The sequence below is a fragment of the Phaethon aethereus genome, assembly GCF_964289735.1.
Source record: "Phaethon aethereus genome assembly, chromosome: 8".
Lineage (NCBI taxonomy): Eukaryota > Metazoa > Chordata > Aves > Phaethontiformes > Phaethontidae > Phaethon > Phaethon aethereus.
In genome coordinates this window covers 27,674,474-27,695,750 of record NC_138584.1, presented here as the reverse complement: position 1 = coordinate 27,695,750, position 21,277 = coordinate 27,674,474, and the positions used below count along the sequence as shown (strand labels likewise).

The 21,277-nt window shown below is 40.4% G+C and overlaps 1 protein-coding gene across 3 annotated transcripts in view; it reads right to left on the bottom strand.

Moving 5' to 3' along the window:
* Positions 1–2,109: 2,109 nt before the first annotated feature.
* The window catches only part of ELAVL4 (ELAV like RNA binding protein 4), a gene marked incomplete at its 5' end in the record, with an annotated part of 62,780 nt that continues 43,612 nt past the window's right edge, over positions 2,110–21,277 (bottom strand). Inside the window, 5 exons of one of the 3 annotated variants that reach the window (XM_082002862.1) lie at positions 2,110–2,912; positions 7,279–7,317; positions 8,698–8,923; positions 9,314–9,467; positions 19,952–20,055. In XM_082002862.1, coding sequence (XP_081858988.1) covers positions 2,564–2,912; positions 7,279–7,317; positions 8,698–8,923; positions 9,314–9,467; positions 19,952–20,055 — 872 coding nt within the window. In that variant the 3' untranslated portion in view covers positions 2,110–2,563. The remainder of the gene's footprint in view (positions 2,913–7,278; positions 7,318–8,697; positions 8,924–9,313; positions 9,468–19,951; positions 20,056–21,277) is intronic. The other 2 variants (XM_082002863.1, XM_082002864.1) reach the window with 2 other exon arrangements.

Below are 21,277 nucleotides of genomic sequence, written 5' to 3'. Positions count from 1 at the left end.
TCTGGTTTGACTAGTACATTTCTCTCTTGAAGACCTTGCTTGTGAAATCAGACTCCAACGTCTACCTCATTTGAGGCGCAGCTGGGATTACTAAAACATCTGAACACGGTTAAAAAGGTGGAAAGTCCATAGCCATTCTACACACTTTCATTTATTGTCTGGACAATTAAAGTACAAATAATTCAAACACAACAAGGTTATGAAAAAAACATTTACAATACTTTCCCTCAGAAATGATCTAAACTAGCAAGGTTAACATGAAGTCATTCATTATAACTAAAGTATACAACTGCCTGGTCCTAAGAAAGTTTTTTTTAAATTATTATTATTATTCAGATAGTAAAACACATCGTAGAGAAAAGATTCTGACATGCCTTCCCCACTAATGCTTAGCAAATGCATCAAAACTTTCCCAGCAAACTGCGCTCATTCATAGCAGATGATGTATAAAGGTTTCCCTGAACATTGAATGAGTGTTCCTTTAAACTAAAATCTAACATTGTTAAAGTAAAAAACTGATAAAATTATGATGCAGCCTTTGCTTTAGTTATTTGTCTACTACAAAAGTTTGCCTCTTCAGTGTGAAAAAACAATACTTAGTCTACATGCAGTTAGTGGGTATAGCATGGAAAAAATGCACAAAATAAGCACAAGTTATAAATAACCATAACGTTTTATTACCATTAAGACTAAACTTGTATTGAAAAGATTTTATATAACAAGACAAGAAAAGCAATAGCAAATTTAACTATCAACTAGATTATGCATAGCGAGTAACTGTTTCTAGTACTCAGGGAAGAGCATGACCCTTTTTTGTTTTAAATATATAACCGTACAAAGCACAAACATACTAAAATGATCAGTGCACTGGACATGGGAGAGCACCCCCTCAGTCATTTTGTTCCCTTAGCTCTGTTTTCCCCAATCTGAATTACATTAAAATAAAGACCCAGTTGTTTTCTTTTCTACTGTGCAGTAAGAAAAAATATTCACAACAAACATGACAATATATCAAACAATATTTCTACACAAGTTACCTTGATACCTCTGTCACTTAAGTATCATAAGAAAACATTTTAAGACATATACAAACAAAACTAGCAAAGTGTTACAACTTATAATAAATTAACCAAAAGAAAAAATAACTTTATATATATATATATTTATATTATATATACACATACACACACAACAAAATGACACAATAATATGCTTCTTCCCATAGTTTAAGTAAACAAATAAGTAGACTAGCCAAACTAGCTATATTTGATTTTGGCCATATGCATCACATCGGCAATTAAATAAATAAGTGTTTCAAGCAACATAAACAGTGTTCCAAATGTGCCAACACAGCCCAATTATATTAGCTTGGGCTATAAAGTGAATTTGAAAATTCTTAACAAATTTAAAGCAAATGTTTTTTTTCTAAACACGTTACATTTAACTATGATACTAAGATATGTAAATAATTTTGTAGCACCTACTGCTCAAACCAAGGAAGTTTTTGATCAAAAAATTAATTTTTTTTTAACTTTTGTTCTGCTGATATCCCATACTGATGACTTAAAGAAAAACTGTCTTGCAACTCATCTCCTTGCTTTTGGGTTTTGACTGTGGGTAACTGCGTGCCTGGGAAGAACACTCTCCCGTACTGTATTTAATATTTTTATTACATGCTATGAAAAGATACGAAGATCATCTGTTTGTAGCCCATCCTTCAAAAAACAATCTACTAATCCAGTTTAAAACACACATCTTGATCTCTAAAAAGTTACCAGTGCAGTATGAACATGACAAAGTTGTCAATTTCCCCTAAATTAGCCAGTCAAAATATTTTTTCTCAAATCCAGATTCTCTTGTAAAAATTCTTTATATTTTATAAAAATAGATTTTTCTTGAAACCCATTTTCAGCAAAGAGACCACCTCTTTGGCAACATTGTTAATGTTATTTAAATTGTTATGTCATCAGGTATCCCCCTCTACCCCATTCCCTAACAGAAGACTGTTTAGTTCACATGATACAAAAGAAAAAAGGAAAAATAAAAAAAGTTGCAAAATTATGTTCTTCTTTTTGCAATTTTTATTGTTCCTCTTTAATTTGTGGGGGGGTTTACCAATCTGATTCAATCAATGTTTTGAAAAAAAAGAGAAGAAAACAAAAATCTTTTTTTCTCGCTTTTAATCCCATTAGTTTGTAAAAATTGTTTTTGTTTTATTATTTTTTCAAATGAGTGAATGGTCATCTTAAAAAGACCCACCTTCAAGGAAGGTAGTAAAACTAGCTGGCCGGGTAAAAATCCCTGCACATTGTTATCTATGTATATTATATTCAACAACGACAGCTATGAAAGAACATTCAATGCATCAAAGGTTTTTGTTTTTTTCTAAGCATTATAAAATCCTTTCCTGTTCCTCACAGGATATCCAATGTTTTAATACTTAGGCAACACTGGCTTATAAAGTCCATGGTTGAATATAAGCCTTGAAGAGTTTTTTTTTTTGTTTTGTTTTGTTCGTATATATATTTATATATATATATTTTAGTAAGTAAGGATATGAAATTCAGGATTTGTGGGTTTTATTGGTTTTAAAGGAAACTTGCAATACTCTGTCTCCTAAACGGTATCCATTAAGGCTGGCAATCGCCATGGCAGCTTCGTCGTAGTTGGTCATGGTGACAAAGCCAAATCCCTTGCACTTGTTGGTGTTGAAATCACGGATCACCTTGACATTATTGACTGCTCCAAAGGGACCAAACAACTGCCACAGCACGCTCTCATCCGAGTCGGGAGACAAGTTGTAGACGAAGATGCACCATCCAGTCCCAGTGTGACCAGGGATATTCATTCCGACAAGGCTCGTCATACCATCAATTGTGATCGGAGAAAACCTACCAAGTAAAAAGAGGGGTCTATTCTAAATATATCTCTTGGCACAAGTTACATGGAACCAAGACTTTAAAATAAAAAAGCCAGTGTTAATGAAGGTTCTTGATCCTATCCCTGGAAGATGACCACATAGCCACCCTTGGTCTCTGACTCCTACTTAAGTAGAGGGGAGCGGTACTAAATAAACAGACTAAATCAGAGCATAAATGCATCTCCCTTCAAGGGTAAAGTCCTACTTAGATGCATACAGAGATCCAATAAAAGAAATGCTTAAGGACAGTCTAAGTCAAAAAGGGCCTGCACGTGCTGCTTTAAACATAGGCTCGTTTAAAAAAGGCCTGTAGGAATTTGCCACTTATTCCCATCACTAAAATAATACAGTTTCAGGGTAATGGAGGTCTAATGCTTTAACCTCTTACTAGTTTGCAGTGAAAAAAGCCCAAACTTCAAGACTTATTTCAAAGATTACTATGAAATGCCATAGTCAGGATTCAGCTATAACAGTAGCCTCTTTAGCTAAAAATACTATTAAATTTAGAAAGATGCCTGTAAGAGGTAGATTTTAATTCTCTTCCTAACATAGCCCTTAATTGACATACACTGGGAAAAAATCCAGTTAATAAAGAAGTCCTAAAGCTGGCCACATATTAAAGATGATTTATGCAGCAATTGTAGAGTAAGTAAAACACTGCATAAATACAATTAATGAGCATGTCAGCTAATACCTTCATACTGCGAGACTTCACATCCATGACAGACTCTTTGGTTACCTGGACAGTCAACGGAGAGAGACAAGCTCCTAGAAATCTAACGTAGCATCCTAACTCCCCCCGCCATTGTCTTTTGGGACCTGTTTTTTTTAGCTTGAACACCTGGCTTGGGAAGCTAAAACCAGGTGGCATGTTTAGGAACACAGAACCACCACTGAATAATACAGGCTGGACAGGCTCTATGGAGGTCATCTGATCAACCCCCCACTCAAAGCAAGGCTAGCTTCTCAGGTTAGACCTGCTGCTCATGGCCTGGCAGAGGAAAGTCCTGAACTCTCCCAGGATGGGAACTCCCCCGGCTCCAGGGCTTCACCATCCCCACTGTGAGTGGTTTTCCCTTACACTCAGTGGAACTTCCCCTGCTGCAACCTGCTACTGTGGACTCATCCTTTCACAGCTGACCTCTGAGAAGAGCTCAGCTTTATCTTCTTTCTGCTGCCCCTTGTAGGCAGCCAAGGATAGCAGTCAGAGGCTAAACCCATTTGCCTTTCCCAAATATTACCACGTTCCTCCCGTTTGTCAGGGTTTCCCCAGTGGCAGCCGAGGCCAACAGCACAGTGACTGCCCCTGCTCCCTCGCCAGCTGAGCGTCACCCGCTAATGCAAGGAGGGTGCATCGCAGCCTGTGACTCAGGTTATCGCTGAAGATGTTAAAGCAGTATCAGCCCTCAGGATCAACGTAATTTTCCTTTCATCAGTTTGAAAAAAGAACAAGACGACATGCTTTCTGAAGCTACACTTTGGGATCTGCTTAAAAATAACAACTGCACAGAGGAAACGTCTTAATAAAAATACAGTTTCGCATGTACCTTCAATATGATGAGTTTTAATACCAGAACTGAGTGGTAATTCCTCAAGATATTCTGAGTGATGACTGAGGGAATGGAGGGGGGGATTCACCATTGCTACGTGAGCTGTTGTGCTCTCCAAAACACGTCCTTTTACACATCATTTTTCCATACACATTTAGCAATCTGCACAATATTATGCAGCATATATTAAATAACCATAAAAAACTACACACTTGATGGCTCCTCACCATTATATTGACTCCTGATAGCACTTTATACATATATTCAAGGAAAAAAGAAAAGCCAGTTGGAATATAAATCTTAAGCTGAGGAACATCACTGGGGTGTAGCTACGCTGTACATGAGCGGTTCACAAGTGCTCACAGCACTGGGTCCTCAGACACACACGCAGGTTTGCCGACATAGTTTATTTTTAATACGACAATTTTCCTACGGAACTTCACTTTTACAAATCCTACTCTCAAGATCCTTTAGTGTCTCCCTCGCATACTGAAACTAGTAACATTATCATAATGGTTCAGCATGGCTTTAACCCACAGTATTTCCCCAGCTGCTGAAAACAAAGACAGCTGGACAAGGCCAATTTATACTGCTCCTTCCACCGCACGTGGAATTGTAAATAGGGCGGCTGGGACCGAGAGCTTGTACAAGCCAACGGCTTCAGCTTCTTCTGAAATTTAGAAGATGGGACTTCAAGTCCATTCCTGACAAGAGCCAACTGTCCTGGTAACACACCATAAGCCAGCAAATGCTCCTTTTCTGCAATGTTTAAATTTAACATGAAGTATAGCACTAGTGTGTACACTACCCTGTAAGTGACATTACTGTAAAACCTGCACAACGCAAAGCTGTTATGTTTATATTATGTTATAACTTTATGTTATAAAGTTTTGAATTTTTAAGGAATGCTGCACTGAGGTAAAGGGTTAAAGTTTCATACAGTTCATGGGAGTAGCTTCTGCCTGGAAACCTTTAGGAGCTACACAGCTTTCAACTACTTATGTACCATGAGCACAGCAGCTGCTGTAAATCCGAGAAACTAGTCCAAGTGTATTAACACAAATACAAGATAACCCACTGCATCAGTAGCTAGCAAGTGATCTGAAATTAGTGTCAATAAAAGCTTTTTTCCCCCCACACCAGCCGATCTCGTTTTCCATCAGTACCACGTAATTAACATGGGGAAAGAATGAACCGACCCCGCAGCCCAGAACACTGCACTTACGGAGGTTTCGGAGGCAGTTTCGTAAGTACTGATACAGTATTTCTTTGTGTAACTATGTCTGTAAATACAGGGTTTGCCAGTGCAAGTGTTCAAGAATTGCTGGGAGGAGACAACAACTAATTTAAGATTACTACAAAACGACTTAAAACTGTTGTGATTTGGGACTAACATTGCAGACTGAATATTAAGAAAGCGGATGCATAACCTGAACAGACAGGTAACTCTCTCTTTCCCTCTGTAAACTGCAGGAAATCAGAATTCAAACTCTCACCTGTCCAGACTAAGCTCTGTTTGTCCTGCACCACGTACCAGTCCAATTCCAGGGAAAGCAGCAGCAAACCCAGGGAAAACACGCGGAACAAACAGATCCTTTTACTTGTACCTGAGAGATACTGAGGCTGAGCGTTTTGCCGTGTTTTTGGCAATGTATCAAGAAACAAATGAGAGGGGAGAACGCAGGAGAAGCAGTGTCTGATAAAATCAGGTGGTAAGTTCTGACTCATCGCATCACCACCACCACCAAGGATATTGCAAATGTAACAAATGTACTAACCAACACCAGTAGTGGTACTTCTGGGACAATACACTGCCTCCGTTTTGACTATTACTGTTTAAGTAGTCTTAAGATTTGTGATTTGTACGACAGCTACTGTGACAGTAGTTAAAACCCATGTTACTGTCCACTACTAGCTAGTGTAAAGATATACTTACCATACCATTTTACAGGGTAAGCTTTAAAAAAGCTCAAATAATTTTCAGGTGTGATGAGTAGACCATTTCAGAAGATTAAGTAGTATTTTCTCATCTTAATTGTGGGGGATGGCTGGAGATCTTATGGAAACGTCAGGAATAAGACTACACCTTTATTTTGCTGTAAGGTTCACTCGTGTTGATATGTGCCATTAGAAGAAACACTAAAAACACATCAGCTGATTTCAGCTATCAGACCAAACATTGAACACTCATGAAACAGCACAAATGCTTACAAATCAGCTGAGCTTTTCACACATGCGTGCACATACACATGGACACACAGAGCTATTTTAAACAAAAAAAACCCAAATCTCAAGCACCAAGAAAACTTCAAAGTATTAAACCTGTAACAAAAGAAACTTACAGATGATTAAGGTGCACACAGCTGTATTTTCAAGTCAAACTTGAAGCCACATGTAGTAGAAAGAAGATATTAACTGTGAGATTTAGACAACAGCAGCCTAATTCTTTTTTGACTATTAAGTTTTCTGTTATCAGATTGGAGATAAACTTAAGTTAGTAGTTCCAATTATGGAAAAAGTGCCATTTAGCAGGACAACTGCAGTTTGAATGCTTGTAAGCTGTTGCACCTAAACCATTTGAGAAACCCACCTGTAAATAAAATAAGGTTTAAAAAAACCCCACAGAATTTGCATGTGTGGCCTTTAAATTAACAAAACCAACTGAAGTCCAAACTTAAAAAGAATTTGACATGCTGGTGGAAGAAAAGAAGGAATTAAAAAAAATAAAGTTAGTGAATTAAAAAAAATAAATTGTAGCACCAATCTGTGCCAACACGGACATCTGGCAATCTGTGGAATTCTAATTACCTCTTTACGCCATAGGCCATATTAAGCAAATTGTCCAGCCTGAAAAGAGAAGGAGGGTCTTTGGGTTAATGTCTCACAGATGGCAAGATCGCTCAATGGAACTATTATTAATAGCGTTCCATTTTCAAAGAAGAAACATGCAACAAGTTTCCCACACATCTAAGGAGCCTAACAACTCCCGGCCTGCTTTAAGTCTGAGGTTGTGTCTAAATTTCCACCACAGCATTTAAAGTAATTTTTAACTTGTCTACAGTCTTAGAGAAAACCTTAACTTCCAGAGTTTGGTTTTAAAAAAATCCACTTCCGATTTGTCTTTTTTAGACAATATTAGTATGAAATTTTTGCAAATAATTCAACTGTTCACCTTTTATTTACAGTTAACTTGGAAATAAAACAAAACTGCCAGAACTGGAAAAATTCTTGGTTCTAACTACTGTAACATAATACATTCTCCCCAGTGTATTACATATATTTAGTATCAATCCTCCATGATATGTCCATCTAAATGGCGACCAAATTCTGCAGAATATAATCTGCTTTCCATGGGAGCACAATGAAGTCCTTCTATCCATGGCATGATTCAGCGATTACCTCCATGGACACAGCTATGTGCCAAAGACACAAAAACAAGTATAAATTTAATGTATCTGATGACTGACTTTTTTTTAATGATCTTTAATTCGTTAGCACTTTTCATCACTGAAAAACTAAAACTACTTCTGAATAATTCTCTAAAGCCAGTCTGCAACTCACTTATGCCCATATGTCCAAGTTTTCTCAAAGGCAGACTTTATTTGAATACTAGGTTGCCTGAAAATTATCATCAAATGTAAAAGTAATAAGAATATCATGTATTGCTGACTCTGGCTTACGTATCAGGTAGAAACAGTATATTCAGAAGGCAAAGCATAAAATATCCCCCAAAGTATCTGAGGAATCACACTAAAGACAAATACAAGGTCTCTTTATACTAAGAGCAGATATCTCAGGCTAATAAATTTAATGATACTGCTGCTGACTGGAACAGACTCAGCTTTTTTCCTGCTACCAATCCACTGTCATTAACATCAAAGTCTAAGCTGCATCAGAACTGAAATTCTATAGTAGAAAATAAAAGCATTACAGAAAAAAAAGATAACAGGATAGTCACTGCACATTTGATTATCAGTGTAACTCTATTCTGTCCTCCCTTTCTCCATAAGTCTTCATGAGATCTGATTGTACAGTACTTCAGCTGTTTTAGTAAATATAACATGACTAGTGCTGTCAGCAGATTTTCCTCCTCATTCTCCAGGAAAGAATATTTAATTTTACAAAGAAAATCAGGTCAGCCTAAGCAACTAAAGTGTATTTTCCTGCACAGCACCTGCCCCACATTGTCATCGCTGGTGGAACTTCAGTTCTTTTCCAGGTAATTACCTGAATCTCTGAGCCTGGTGGTGAAGTGGTCCAGGGTAGCGTCTGTTGGGAGACTGATACAGCTGTGAAAGGAGTGCCTGGCTTGTTTTCTGGCTGGGGTTATTGGCAAACTTCACAGTAATTGGTTCTGTAGCACCACTAGGCTTCTGGCCATTTAGTCCCTTTATGGCTTCTTCTGCCTCTATTCTCTTATCAAAACGGATAAATCCCACACCTCGAGAAACCCCTGGGAAGTAAAAACATGTGAACAGATGAATATTTGTAGAAACAGCCTCATCTATGTAATGAACAAACTGAATGTTAGTTTTGACTTTGCAGAATACACAGCTTGCAAATTAATGGAAGTCCTATAAAGAAAAACACCCTTCCCCAGCTGTGTTCTCCAAAACCAGCCCTACCATATTTAATATAATGATTTTAAGTAAAAAACATTCTGCATTTTGCGATCCCTCATTAAAGAGGCAGCAGTTATGCCTCCGAACAGTTACACTTACAAGGAACCAGATACTGCATTTCACACCAGAAGTCGTATTGTCTCAAAACCCAACTGCCAGCAAGCATTTACAATTTTGCCGTTTCCAGAAAAACATGCATATTTCAAAAGTTTTCTTTTAACCTGTAACTTGATCAACCAGAATCCGTGAGGTGATGATGCGCCCGTATTGTGAGAATAACTGCTCTAATTCTTTCTGGGTCATCGTTTTCGGAAGGCCGCTGACATACAAGTTCGCATCTCTGATTGATGCTGAACTTGGACGGGCATACGACACCTAGGATTGAAGAAAAGGAGAGGTGTTATTAGCAAGCTAGAGCCACCCTTTGCATTCTACAGGGAGAGATTATTTTCTGTTCTTTCACAAGCAATAACCCTCCGGTTCAGGTGCTACCTGTTTCACGAGGCCAACAAAGCCAGGAAAGGATGGAAGAACAAAGGAAGATCTAGAGAAACCTTAAAAACAAACGCAAGGGTTCTTCAAGTGGAGGCATAAAATAACTACTGTTCAGAGGTAGGTTAATGTGCAACTTCCTACGCACAGCTTTGTTAAGTTTACCCCTATGGGTTGTGGGTGTATGACTTGCTTACCATATCCAACATGTAATAACCTTAGCACATACGTTGCACTCTGAAGTTTCAGTACATTTTTCTTCCCCGCTCCCCCCGCCCCAAGTGTCTGAACCAGATCAGGTTATTTGCAGAATGATCTTTTGTACTAGCTCTCTTTTGTGTCCCCATCCTGAGCTGGCAAGATCTGTTCTGGATGAACAGTAAAAGTACTGGTGAAATTAGACTAAATGAACATCTGCTCTGGGAACTGTACACTGACACTCATGGTGTAGCTGCAATTTATCACGAGAAGTTCCCTTGCACTGTAAGCCCAGAACCAGACCATAAAATATTCTGACCAAGCAAAGAAGAAAATCTGAGGCACATATGCTGCTGGAAAATTATTAAATCAAGTCTGTCTTAACTGCTCTTCTACTCATGAATCAGATTTGTAATTGTAGTATGTGCATAAAAAGCCTTCTGCTTTTTATTTATTAAGAATTATTTATTTATTAATATTAATATATACATTTAGAATACACACATTTAACATAATAAAAATACTTCCTGGGTAAAGCCTAATGGCAAGTATTCAGCACGGATCATGAGGAATTACTTTGCAATAAGTACATCTGAAATAGCATTGGATCTAAACCTGAATAGTTTGCACTTCATCTTGATTTATTTAAATACAAACAGATCAGTATATTCCTGCATTATGTCTTAAAATGTGTCTTGCAGGAAACTGGGGTGCCCCCATCACAAACACAACGCATTCAGCAACTGTCTTTCCCTCCGCCCCAGCCGTAGCCCAAACACAAGTGATGTCAAATGGATGTCTTCATGTGTTTTATGTGTCAAAGAGTTGTCTTTATGTGCTCCACACCTAAAAATAGCTGTTGACTCACAGAAAATGATGTGAATGACTAACATTTGCTTCCACAATCTTCTCTGCATAATAGCAGACAAACTCTAAAGATTCCAGATTCTAAGGTTTTTGGCAACTTTTTTTTTTTATAACTTACATGTTTGTACATAACCTTTTAAATCTAACATTTACAGAGAAGGCTAGAGAGAGGAGGTGGAAAAATGTAGGGAAAGAAATGTGAAGAAGAGGTTAGATAAAACATTTGCATCCACTGAGGCAAGCTCAGCACAGCACAAAGGCACACGCAGGCGTAACGACCGGAGAAACCTTCTGGTGCCGAGATCAGTGCTGAAACGGAGAAGGATACTGGGTGGAAACGATTTTGTGCCTCAGCGATTTAGGACCTCACAGCCCAGGAGCTCCTGATGGGGTGCAGCATTTAAGTCATTTAATCGCTGGTCCCAAACACCTCTGCAGTGCTCCAGGACCAGAACACTCACAGCACCGCTTGGCTTTTATGTAACTAAGATCAAGCCGGGTGCTTGGGGAAAGCAGGAATAACTCACTGTGCTTTCAACTATAGATACCATGCCAAAAATCACTGGTTTTGACCGTCCTTGGTTCGGTGGTCTCATGCCTGCGGCTTCTCATTTATATCCCATGCTGGGGCTTCCAGAAAAGACTCGCTCTCTCTCCATGCTCTGCAGATACAGTACCCTCTCAAGGTAAGGTAAGGGTTCAGGCACCTACAGTTTAACCTACTTTAGGAATAGCAGTTTAAAAAACACTTAAGAGCCTCTCTGGAGTGGGGGCAGGGACTTTACCTATTCCTCAAAACTGAGAGCTGCAAAATTAATAAAGTTCCTGGGAAAACAGCCAGGGGTTTCCTTTGGGTTTTCTCACTCTGGCACATTCATTAACCAAATGCCACATTACAGGGAAGATGAAAAGTATGGAGATAGGCAAAACAATACTGCTTCCTAGAGCATCGAGTGCCTGACATTATATATATATAATTCTACATACAGAAAATGCTCTGCTCTCATGGGCCATGCAGACATGCAGTGGAGGGAGAGACTGCACGCTCTCACAAATCCATCTACTCACAGTACACGTAAACTCCTATCGCCGCTCAGGTCTAATTTTTCTTTCCTCCTGCAATGAAACGTTCAGGTTGCAAGGCAGCCTGGGCCAGGGAAAGAAGCTGCCAAAAGCAACTCAGCCGTCTTTTAATATCAAGGAGAAAAGGTTGCAAGCTGAATGTACTCAAGGCTAGTCATGTCAATTATTTATCTGCTTTTGAATCTTTCTCATCTTCCCTCTCAGGTCAGCCAATGACAAATCGATCTGTTAGACTGAGCCATTCTGCTTGCAAGCTATTATTCAGTTAGTACTGAGGATGGGATGTCTTCCCATGTATTAGCTATCAAAGGAAGAAAACACCCACCCTGACCCTACACCAGACCAGAAGCTCCTTGTGCTGTGCAAGTTAAAATGGGAGCCAAAACCAGCTCCCATTTTATCACCAAACACTGCAAAGCATTGGGTGAGGATGATGCATTAATTCTTCACAGTCACACTTAGGAATGATTTTTTTTTTTGCTCATGGTGGTGTTAGCACCTTATAATGAAATAGTGTGTTGAAAAAGAAAAGAATATGGAAATCCTAGCCACCACAAGAAATTCCAATTAAATGAGCTGGAGTATGCCAAGCTACTGATTGACCCCAGCATTTCCCAGCATTAAAGTGTTTGTCCACATGTCTGACGGTTGGAGGTCAAACATTGGTGTTATCTTTCACTGCATTAGATCATTTAGGAGTTCTTTGGTCAAATTCACAAGGAAGATAATAAAACATTGCACAATTCATTTTATAGCTTGCTGGCCTCCGATGTTAGTTTCTATAAATATATATATATATATACACACACTAACTGTGAAAAACATTTGCTAAGATATTTCTTATCTGACATTGAACATTAGCCTGTGTAAGGGCTTCTCTTTGGTATTTAAACAGCCATCTCTCCAGAGTCTGCCTGACTGTCTCCAAACACTATTGCAGAGTCATAGGGTCCAGCACTTCATATCTTCCATGGTAATGCACATTTTTGTTCAACAGCACAGAAAATATCTCCAAGTTAAAGTATTTACCTTCTCTATTGATTTCCAACCCATTTTCCCATGTAGAAAACTTTTTGAAAATTCTCTCATCTCAAGACTCTTCAGAATGTAAATTGAAGCGGTTTGGTCTTTCCAAGTCAGAGCCCACAGCAAAGGCACCCAGAGGCACGAACGTATCCCATTTGTCTTAGAGGCGAGGCGCTGGACACGTACCAGCAACCATTTAAACACTGACACTTAACCACTTCACTGCTGCTCGTCCTGAGAGATGCCTTCAGCTCATACGCTAATCCCAGACTTCTCAAACATTAAGTCCGTTTCTAGAAGATTCCTCACAAAATTGTCTTGTGCAGCAAGTCAGAATAACCTCTCAACTGCCATCTGCTCTGAAGAGGAAGGGCATCATCCGTCCCTGAAACGATGTGCTCTGCCAGCAGAGCCACCCTGCCCCACTCAAAACACCCGCTGACGACTAACCTAGCAGCTTGCATCTTTCACAAACAAAACTTCTCCAAGGAGATGTACGTCTTGCTCTGCATCTAGTGTTACTCACCTGGGGAACATGGGACCAGTCAGGAGCCTTTAATCAGAGTGCTGCATGGCAGCACAGGCATCTACAGGCCACCAAACCACCCACTGATGGTCCCTGCAATCCCTGGGACATCTCTCCAGCCACAAGCAGGTAAGGTGCAGTCTGTGTTAAGTGACTCCCTGGGCAGCTTTCAAAAAAGTTTGTGTTAACATTCAAATATTAAACTTCTTGGTGACCTGAATTCTGAAAGACTTCACTGTGTCTGTGTGACACACTCTGAGATGTAGGACTTGCCGCATGACTTTTGGGGTAAGTCACTTTGCTTTTTTCTGCCCAAGGTCCAGACATGTACAATGGGGACAACTCTTACTTCCGTTGCTCATTACACTGGTACACACTGGAAGTGCTTTAACACTTGAACATACAAAAGTAGAAATAAAGTCTGCTTAACACCAGAGGACGGGCTATAGCCAGAAAAGACATTTCCCCAAAAGCCACTTCCAGCCACTTCCCTCTCCCATGCGCTAATTTTGTGCAAAAATGCAGATTGAAGAACCCTCCTGTGAAAGCTACGTGTTGTCAGAGCAATCACACACAAAAACCCTCTGGTCCAGAGGCTGAAGACCAGAATCTGGACTATTTTCACATCCGCCACTTGCACTGCTTTGTCCTTTCTCCTCTCCAAGGCCTTGGCTGGGAGATGGAGGGGAATGACAATGCACTTTATTGTTGAGCAATTCAATGCCTTTTTACCAGGATTAATTACGATTGCAGGGAAGAGACAACGTCTACCCCACCACTTCAGGCAAGACATCCATAGATAACCTCGAAGCACTCCGGCTACATCAAGACCAGGGCTAAGAAATAATTGCTCCGGCTCTGTGGAACAAAAGGATGCACTGGCAAAACAGAAGCAGTTAAAGAGAAATCTCAATTAAGACAAGATGCACAAAACTAACAGATAAAGATGCTGGTCCCTGCTGAAAGCAGCAGAGCCAAATCTGAACCTTCAAACGCAGCACCGAAAGGTCCTTTGAGCTGCCGCATCACTACAGGCACAAAGGGTGGAAGAAAATTTGTTCACAAGCATTACAAAGTCCAAAAGGTTACACAGACAGAAGCTCCTAAAGAGCAAAACCAAAGTAAGCTTAGTTGAGGCTTCCCAGGTCTGTGGCGTCTTGAAAGTTTCCTGTCCGAGGCTTTGTCCCGGGGTGCAGCAGTCACAGCAGATGACCCCTCTTATGACTAAGTCTGAGCTACCACAAATCAGAACAAGCAATTACCTTATTTTAAAAGAAACTATAGAACAACTACATCCCAAATCTTGCAAACGCCTGCAACCTGAACTTTAAGATAAACCAAGGAAGCGCGTGCTCTTTTACGTCTCTACCCTCTACAAAGCTTTGCCAGAGCTCGGGGGGAAACGCAGGTAGGCGCCGGCAGCGCACACGGGGTGCGTCCCACGCTGTGTCCCTGTACACAGGGGGTCCCACTGCTACTGCACACAGGGGAAACAAAAACGCTAACGCCTCTGCCACTCCAGCATCCTCGGCCCCTCCCAGTATCTTCCGCCACCGCTAGACCCTCCATCTCCTCTCCCTCACAGAACACCTAAGCCCTCTTTGTGCCTTTCCCCCCTGTATTTTATTTTCCCCAGCTCCCTCACAAATCAGAGTATCCCCAGATCTCTCCGTACACGCTCCCCTTACCACCCAGCCTTGCACAACATCCCATTTCTTCATCGGGAGCAGCAGCCGCAGGGGATGCCCGGCCAGCTCGGTGGCAGGTAGCCCCCGGGGAGGCTGTGGGAGAACGCTGGTGGAAAACGCAGGGTTTTCGGTAGAGTTCTGCGCCCAGGGCACCCAGCACCAGAGCTCTGCTACTAACAGCAAGCCCGTGCTTTCTGGCTGCAACTCAGATTGTTGGGCTTAACTCCCCCCACCCAATACCTCCCAAGCTGTTTGGGACAGGGTGCAGAGGATGCTGCTCTCTTCCCCATCGCTGGCTGCCACAGCCTTCCTTCTCCCCTGCCCCGTGCTTCCCGTGCCTCCTTCACCGCTCAGCGCGACGGGAAGGCAATCTTTTTGACTAGTGACTTTGTAGGACGGAGAAGTCTGAGGCTGCTGTTATTTGGTTACCCTACAGTGACAGGATAGTTTTTAGGCTTGTGGACAACTACAAGAATTAACATAGACAGATTTAGAGCCTGAATTTTTAAAAAATAGCTGGCATTTTCAAAAAATACCAGAGAAACCAAGGTAAATAGCAAGATCTTTGAGCAATAACGTTACTACTTTATTTCCAGAAAACACAGGAGTACTTTCTCCCACAGCCCTATTCACTGTATTTTAAACTAGGACCATCCAGTCCTGTCGATCAAAACAGGAGAGTAAAGCAGAAATAAACACTTTGAACAACAGGAAATGGAATACAGCTACTACCATTCTGACATGTTATTTAACTGAAAATTAAAATAGAGAAAGCCTCTGACCACAGAGGAATGATCCTGTTCGGTTTTTTATCAACTGATGCATTTAAAAACTAAGGCATGAAGGGCTCCTTCTCCCCTCACTCCAGCAGTTCACAGCATGCTACCTGCTCCTGCGAGGGACGAAACAAACCAACCTACTTCTCAGGCAACAGAGAAAAGGCAGGTGAGGGGGACACGGGGTTGCACTTCAGGGGTCATTGGCTCTTTTCACATTTCAAACTTCCTTTCAAAACCCTGTTCTGCCCTTGTTCCAGCATCCCCCAACACAAAGCCAGGTCATCTGAATCCCCACGCAGATCGCAAAACGCTTCCTTCGCGTCCTTTCAGACGCTGTCCTTTTTTTCAGGGCAAAGCAGCACAGTTTAAACAGTCTGTACCCCATGCATCACACATCTTATTTTCTTTCTGATATCTGATGCAACTGAATTGCCAGGCAATCTTCAACAGCAGCAGTGACCTTTCATATGCTTTTATGGATGGGCAAATTTAATTTCTAAAAATAGATTCAATTTCTGGAATATATATTTATTTCAAACACACGCTGTATCTTCCCTCATTCTAAGCTGCTTTGTAGAATTATGTCAAGCTTTAGCTGCAAAACTGAAGTGAAGCTCTTCTCCCTCACAAGACGATGATGATGATGCTACAAAATGGCGTAAATAAAATATGCACTGTGATCAGCTGAGCAGGAACATAACGGCTATAACCTATTACCAAACACATAACACTTCCTTCAATGCTTTCCCCAAACAGATATCCTGTAAATAGTCACCTCTCGACTTTGACATGAAAGGGCATCATTGACTTAAATAAAATGCACATAAATATTTTAGCTGCTACAGTGAAAAGGGATTATTTATTGTAACAATGAAATAATAAAAAGAACATTTCTTCAGTTATTTTAGTCCGCACATCTGAGAGCAGACTGTGCCTAGCTGTTTTGCTGATCCTGCCATAAAACCAGTTCCTCCTGTGACTGCATGGCTGTTTTGCAAGGCATCAGGAGAGAGAGAACATCAAGCTGCCACGAAAATGTTACAGAAGTGAAAAGGACAGGATCTGGAGACACATGCAGAAAATATGTATTTTTTTCTGAAACAGGGAACTAAGCCTTACAGGGTCAAAAAATGAGTGCAAATGTGACCCCCCAGAGCCAGCTCATGTTCAGCCTAGCTGCAAGGAGCAGCAGAGCCCGACTGTGAGCAGGGAGATGGACACAGTCAGCAGGACCAAGGTGACCTTGGCAAGCAGAAGTAATTTGCCCCAGTAAAAGGGCTTTCACAGATTATTCATTTCAGCTTTCCATCAAAACAGCTTCCAAACAAAAGGCAGCCAGAGAAACGCTACCAGCGGGGCTGCAGGTACCCAGAGTGCACGCGCAGAGGCCAAGGTTCAGCCCATCTATCAACAGGACATTACAGATTTCATTCTGGGGCGTAAAACCCAACCACAATCATCAAGAAAACAGAATAAAGTAAAACTCAGTACTTTCCCAACTCAATGTTATTCTAATATTTAATTAAATATTTTTTTAGCCTACAAAACTATATGCCACCAAATCCCTTTCTGTATGTTCTTCTGAGACAGGCTTTTTTAATGCACCAAAGTGCATTTTTAATAACTGTAAAGGGCATCTAGCTAGACTCAAGTAATCTGCTCTATTAATTAAATATAGCAATTCCATGAATTAAAATACTTCAACCTCACAATGAATCACAGTGAGATGCTGGGACGGGGCATATGGGGGCAACAGGCAAGCTAAGAGGCTTCAGCAGCGCGGAGTACGATTTCTCACGGCTTTGCAGCCGTTCAGAAACGGGGGACACAGCTGGCAACACCGGTGCTGTCGGAGCGGCAAAAACACACACGAGTTACCACTCAACTAGCAGGAACACTGGGAAACCTCCTCCTCCACCACGCAGTACTAGGGAAGCAGAAGTTTATTCAAACTCCTAAAAGCAAAACATATCTAAAAATACAAAAAAACAAGGGGGGAGTGGGTGGGGTGGGGTGTGAAGGCGAGGCAATTGCATGCGATTCTGCAATTAAAAATTGGGTTGGAAACCGCTGATTAGATGTCCATGTGTCCAAAACTTAGCTATTTGAATAGAAGGCTTGCTTGGCTTGGTTTTAGGCAACTGCATAGAGACTTACTTGAAAACAATTTTATTTAAAAAAGCCTACACAACTTCCCAATCACTGAAGAAATTATGCAGCTCCTGTGCACATAGGTTAGGTCAATCTCTTTGCTTATTATTAAATTTTAACAGCTTTCAGGAGCCCAACAAAATGTCATGTAATCTATAAAATCTACGAGCTATTAATAAGCATGAAAATCCCAAACCTAGTAAGCCACTGGTATTCATAAAATTCACACTGAATTGAAAAAAATTGAAGGAAAAACATTCTGCAGAGATGTTTTAGCATAAGAAGTTCCTGGACAACAAAAATCTTACTATACATGATAAAAAGGAAGGCATAATGATTTAATTTTGCATGTGAGAGAAATGTAAAATAATAGTTGGGGTGGGATGGAGTTTCTGGAAGCCTTTTTGTAGCTTGCGTGTTTCCTGTGATCTTGGAATATTACAAATACAATAGCGTTGGCTCTGGCTCACAAAAATCAAAAAAAGAGGCACAGCAACATAGGTACAAGAAGTGTAGCACCTTTGCTAACCCTGGATAATATTAAAAATACGAAAGTGCTGCATTAAAAATGGATACAGATTTTTCAAGTTCTACCAAGTTTTTAATAAAGTATTTAGAAGATAGGTTAGTACTTTTAAAATACATTTTTCCTGATGATGTGCCTTTAAAAGCAATTTGGAGAGCAACTTACTGCTCAACTTTTCACTGTAAGCAGAAACTGCTGAGTCTGAGCACATATTTCCACCTGCAGCAGTAGATAAGGCGGTAGATTTTGCTGCTTTGCCTTACATATTCCTGTAAGGTTTTCTGTTTAACACTACAAAACCACGCCGTGAACATTTCGATACATGGCCCACATACCAATTTATGAGATGGAACCTGGCTGGTCTAAGGGAGGTTTGAAGTAGCATTCTCTATGTAATCCATACAGCCACTCCACCACTTTCATAAGCCTCAGTGCAGGACTTCTGCTCTTCGCTAATCAGACAGACCAGGGAAAAACTTGCTTGAAACAATCCTTAGAGATGCACAGGCATCCATCAAGTATTTTTGCTTTGGGGAATACCACTTTGTCCAAACCAAAGCCATTAGTGAGAAAGGTTAAGTACAACTATTGATCATATGGTATCTTTTTTGCAAGATACGAAATCACTGACATTATTTGTACCAATAATTTCAAAAGAAAGAATTCTATTTTTATATTCTTTAACATTTTTGGCTTTGAAATACAAATTAAGTACAGAAGAAAAATTAAGGAAATGGTACAAATCAAAAGCCAGCATTTAAATATGACCAAAGCAGTTTCAGATAATTTGAATCAGATCTGCTGTTTGTTCCCCTTCAATTTTCTGATTCACACTCCTTAAGTTGTATTATTTGTCAGAATTCTGGATGTGGAAATATTCCATACGCTGTTTCAAAAAAGCTTTATTGGCCATGCAGCAAAAAAACGTGACAGTGTAGAAACGTGCTTTTCTTGTGAGACCACTGAAGAAGGTTGTGGAATAAGTAATGGTCTATTACAACAATGACATGAGAGATTTCAGTGCAATCTCTAATCCCTCCAGCTTTTAAAAGAATAAATCAAAGTGAAGATGGGGAAATTGAGAAAAAAGAAATTTTTTTTTTTTTGAGAATGACATATTCTAACTTGAGAAACATAACTTCAGCATATAATAATGACTTTAGTGTCACTAAAAGAGCTCCATGTCAAGGTATTTCCCATTAAAACACAAGAAAATGGGTAACTTATGAATACACCGTCAAGTACTTCACCTCTGTTTATGGGTAACGGTACAGCTGTTTTATTCTATGTTTAAGCCTCACTGCAATGCTTTAAGGAGCTTCCTGTTCCTTTCCCCTGTAACAGCAGCAGCAGTTCCAGAGAAGAGATTTCATCTCCTGCACATCCTCCCGTTGTTCCAAGGAGGAGCTGGTTAGACAAGTGCCCCTTACAATGGAGATTAGAACTGATGAATTTGCCAGAAACCATTTCAACTACTCTCTCCACTTCCTGAACTGAGCAAAAAGTGTTTTATATTGTCTTACCTTTATGGTTTTGGTCTGGAGTCTGAGTCCGTTTAAAGTGTTAATGGCTTTCTCTGCATCCTTTGGATCAATGTAGTTAACGAATCCATACCCTAAACTCTGCCCTGTTGAAACACAAGAAGAGGAAAAGGACTCAGTAAATTTTTTTTTTAAAGCACAGGAACAACTGCTGGGAGTGGGATCATAATTTTCTTACACCGTTCGTTTCACCCCTGCTTTCCCCTATGGTCTTTATACCGTTCTTCACCATTTCATTATCTTCTTAACATGGCAGAAGCTAATGTAAGATTTTTAAACTTGCTCTGCTGAAGGTCCTACTTTAAAAACAAAAAGAAGCATCCCCCCCCCGCCCCGCCCTGAGTTTACTGAATAGTGTGTACAAGGCTTGACAGTGGCAGAATTGTGTAATAGTTTTGTGCCAAGCTCCTGATAAATGTAACTGGCTGACCTGCCAGAGCAGTAACGAGGCCACCTCAAAAAAAAAGGTAAAACACATGGACATCATTTTGCTCTGTTTATAAACAAGTGTTTAAAACAAAAATTAGGAAACGTGTTTTAACACTAATCTGGAAGCAGCTGACTGAGAAGGACAACCACCTTTGTATCTCCTACTGCTCAGTGAGCAACCAGTAAATAGGAAGAGAACGGACAGATCAAATTGCAGGAGGGTAAGAGACCACATTAAAACTTTCCTCCATGGATTAGAGATGACGGCAAAACCAAAACAGCACAACTGCTGCTGCGCACAGGATGGCAGGAGCCCACTTTAGCAGCCAAAATAATTTCAACAGCTTCTGTTTTACTAGCGAGATCTGCGTTTGCAGTGGCAGAAGAGGGGACTGGGTTGATAGCTGGGAGAAGTTATGGAGCTGGAGAGGCCGTGCTGTGAGCACTAGACGCACCGACTCACACAGCACAGGCGCAGAGCTGTGGGTCTGCAGTGGGTTGTGAGAACCAGCACCCAAGAGGCAGCTTTCTCCAATTCCCAAGTACCAATTTTGCAGCATCAATTCTATTAATGCAACGTGACAGACAGCCACTTCCAGATCCCTTCCTTCTCCAGCTTCCTACTGAAGTTATTTTGCACATTTGCAAAACAAAGAAATTCTTAAGTTGTGTGTTTTTTTGTTTGTTTTTTTTTTTTTTAAGGCACATACACTTAAAATCAAACACAGATAATCAAGTTTCAAGAATAAGCAAGCCCAAGCAGGCAGGCGAACAGTCCTGGATTTCAGCCGTGCTCCTTCTCATACAGCCTTCAGCATATCTGGAGAACAGCAAGCCAAAAGACGACCTGCCTCTGGGTGCTGATGTGCAGGGGATCTC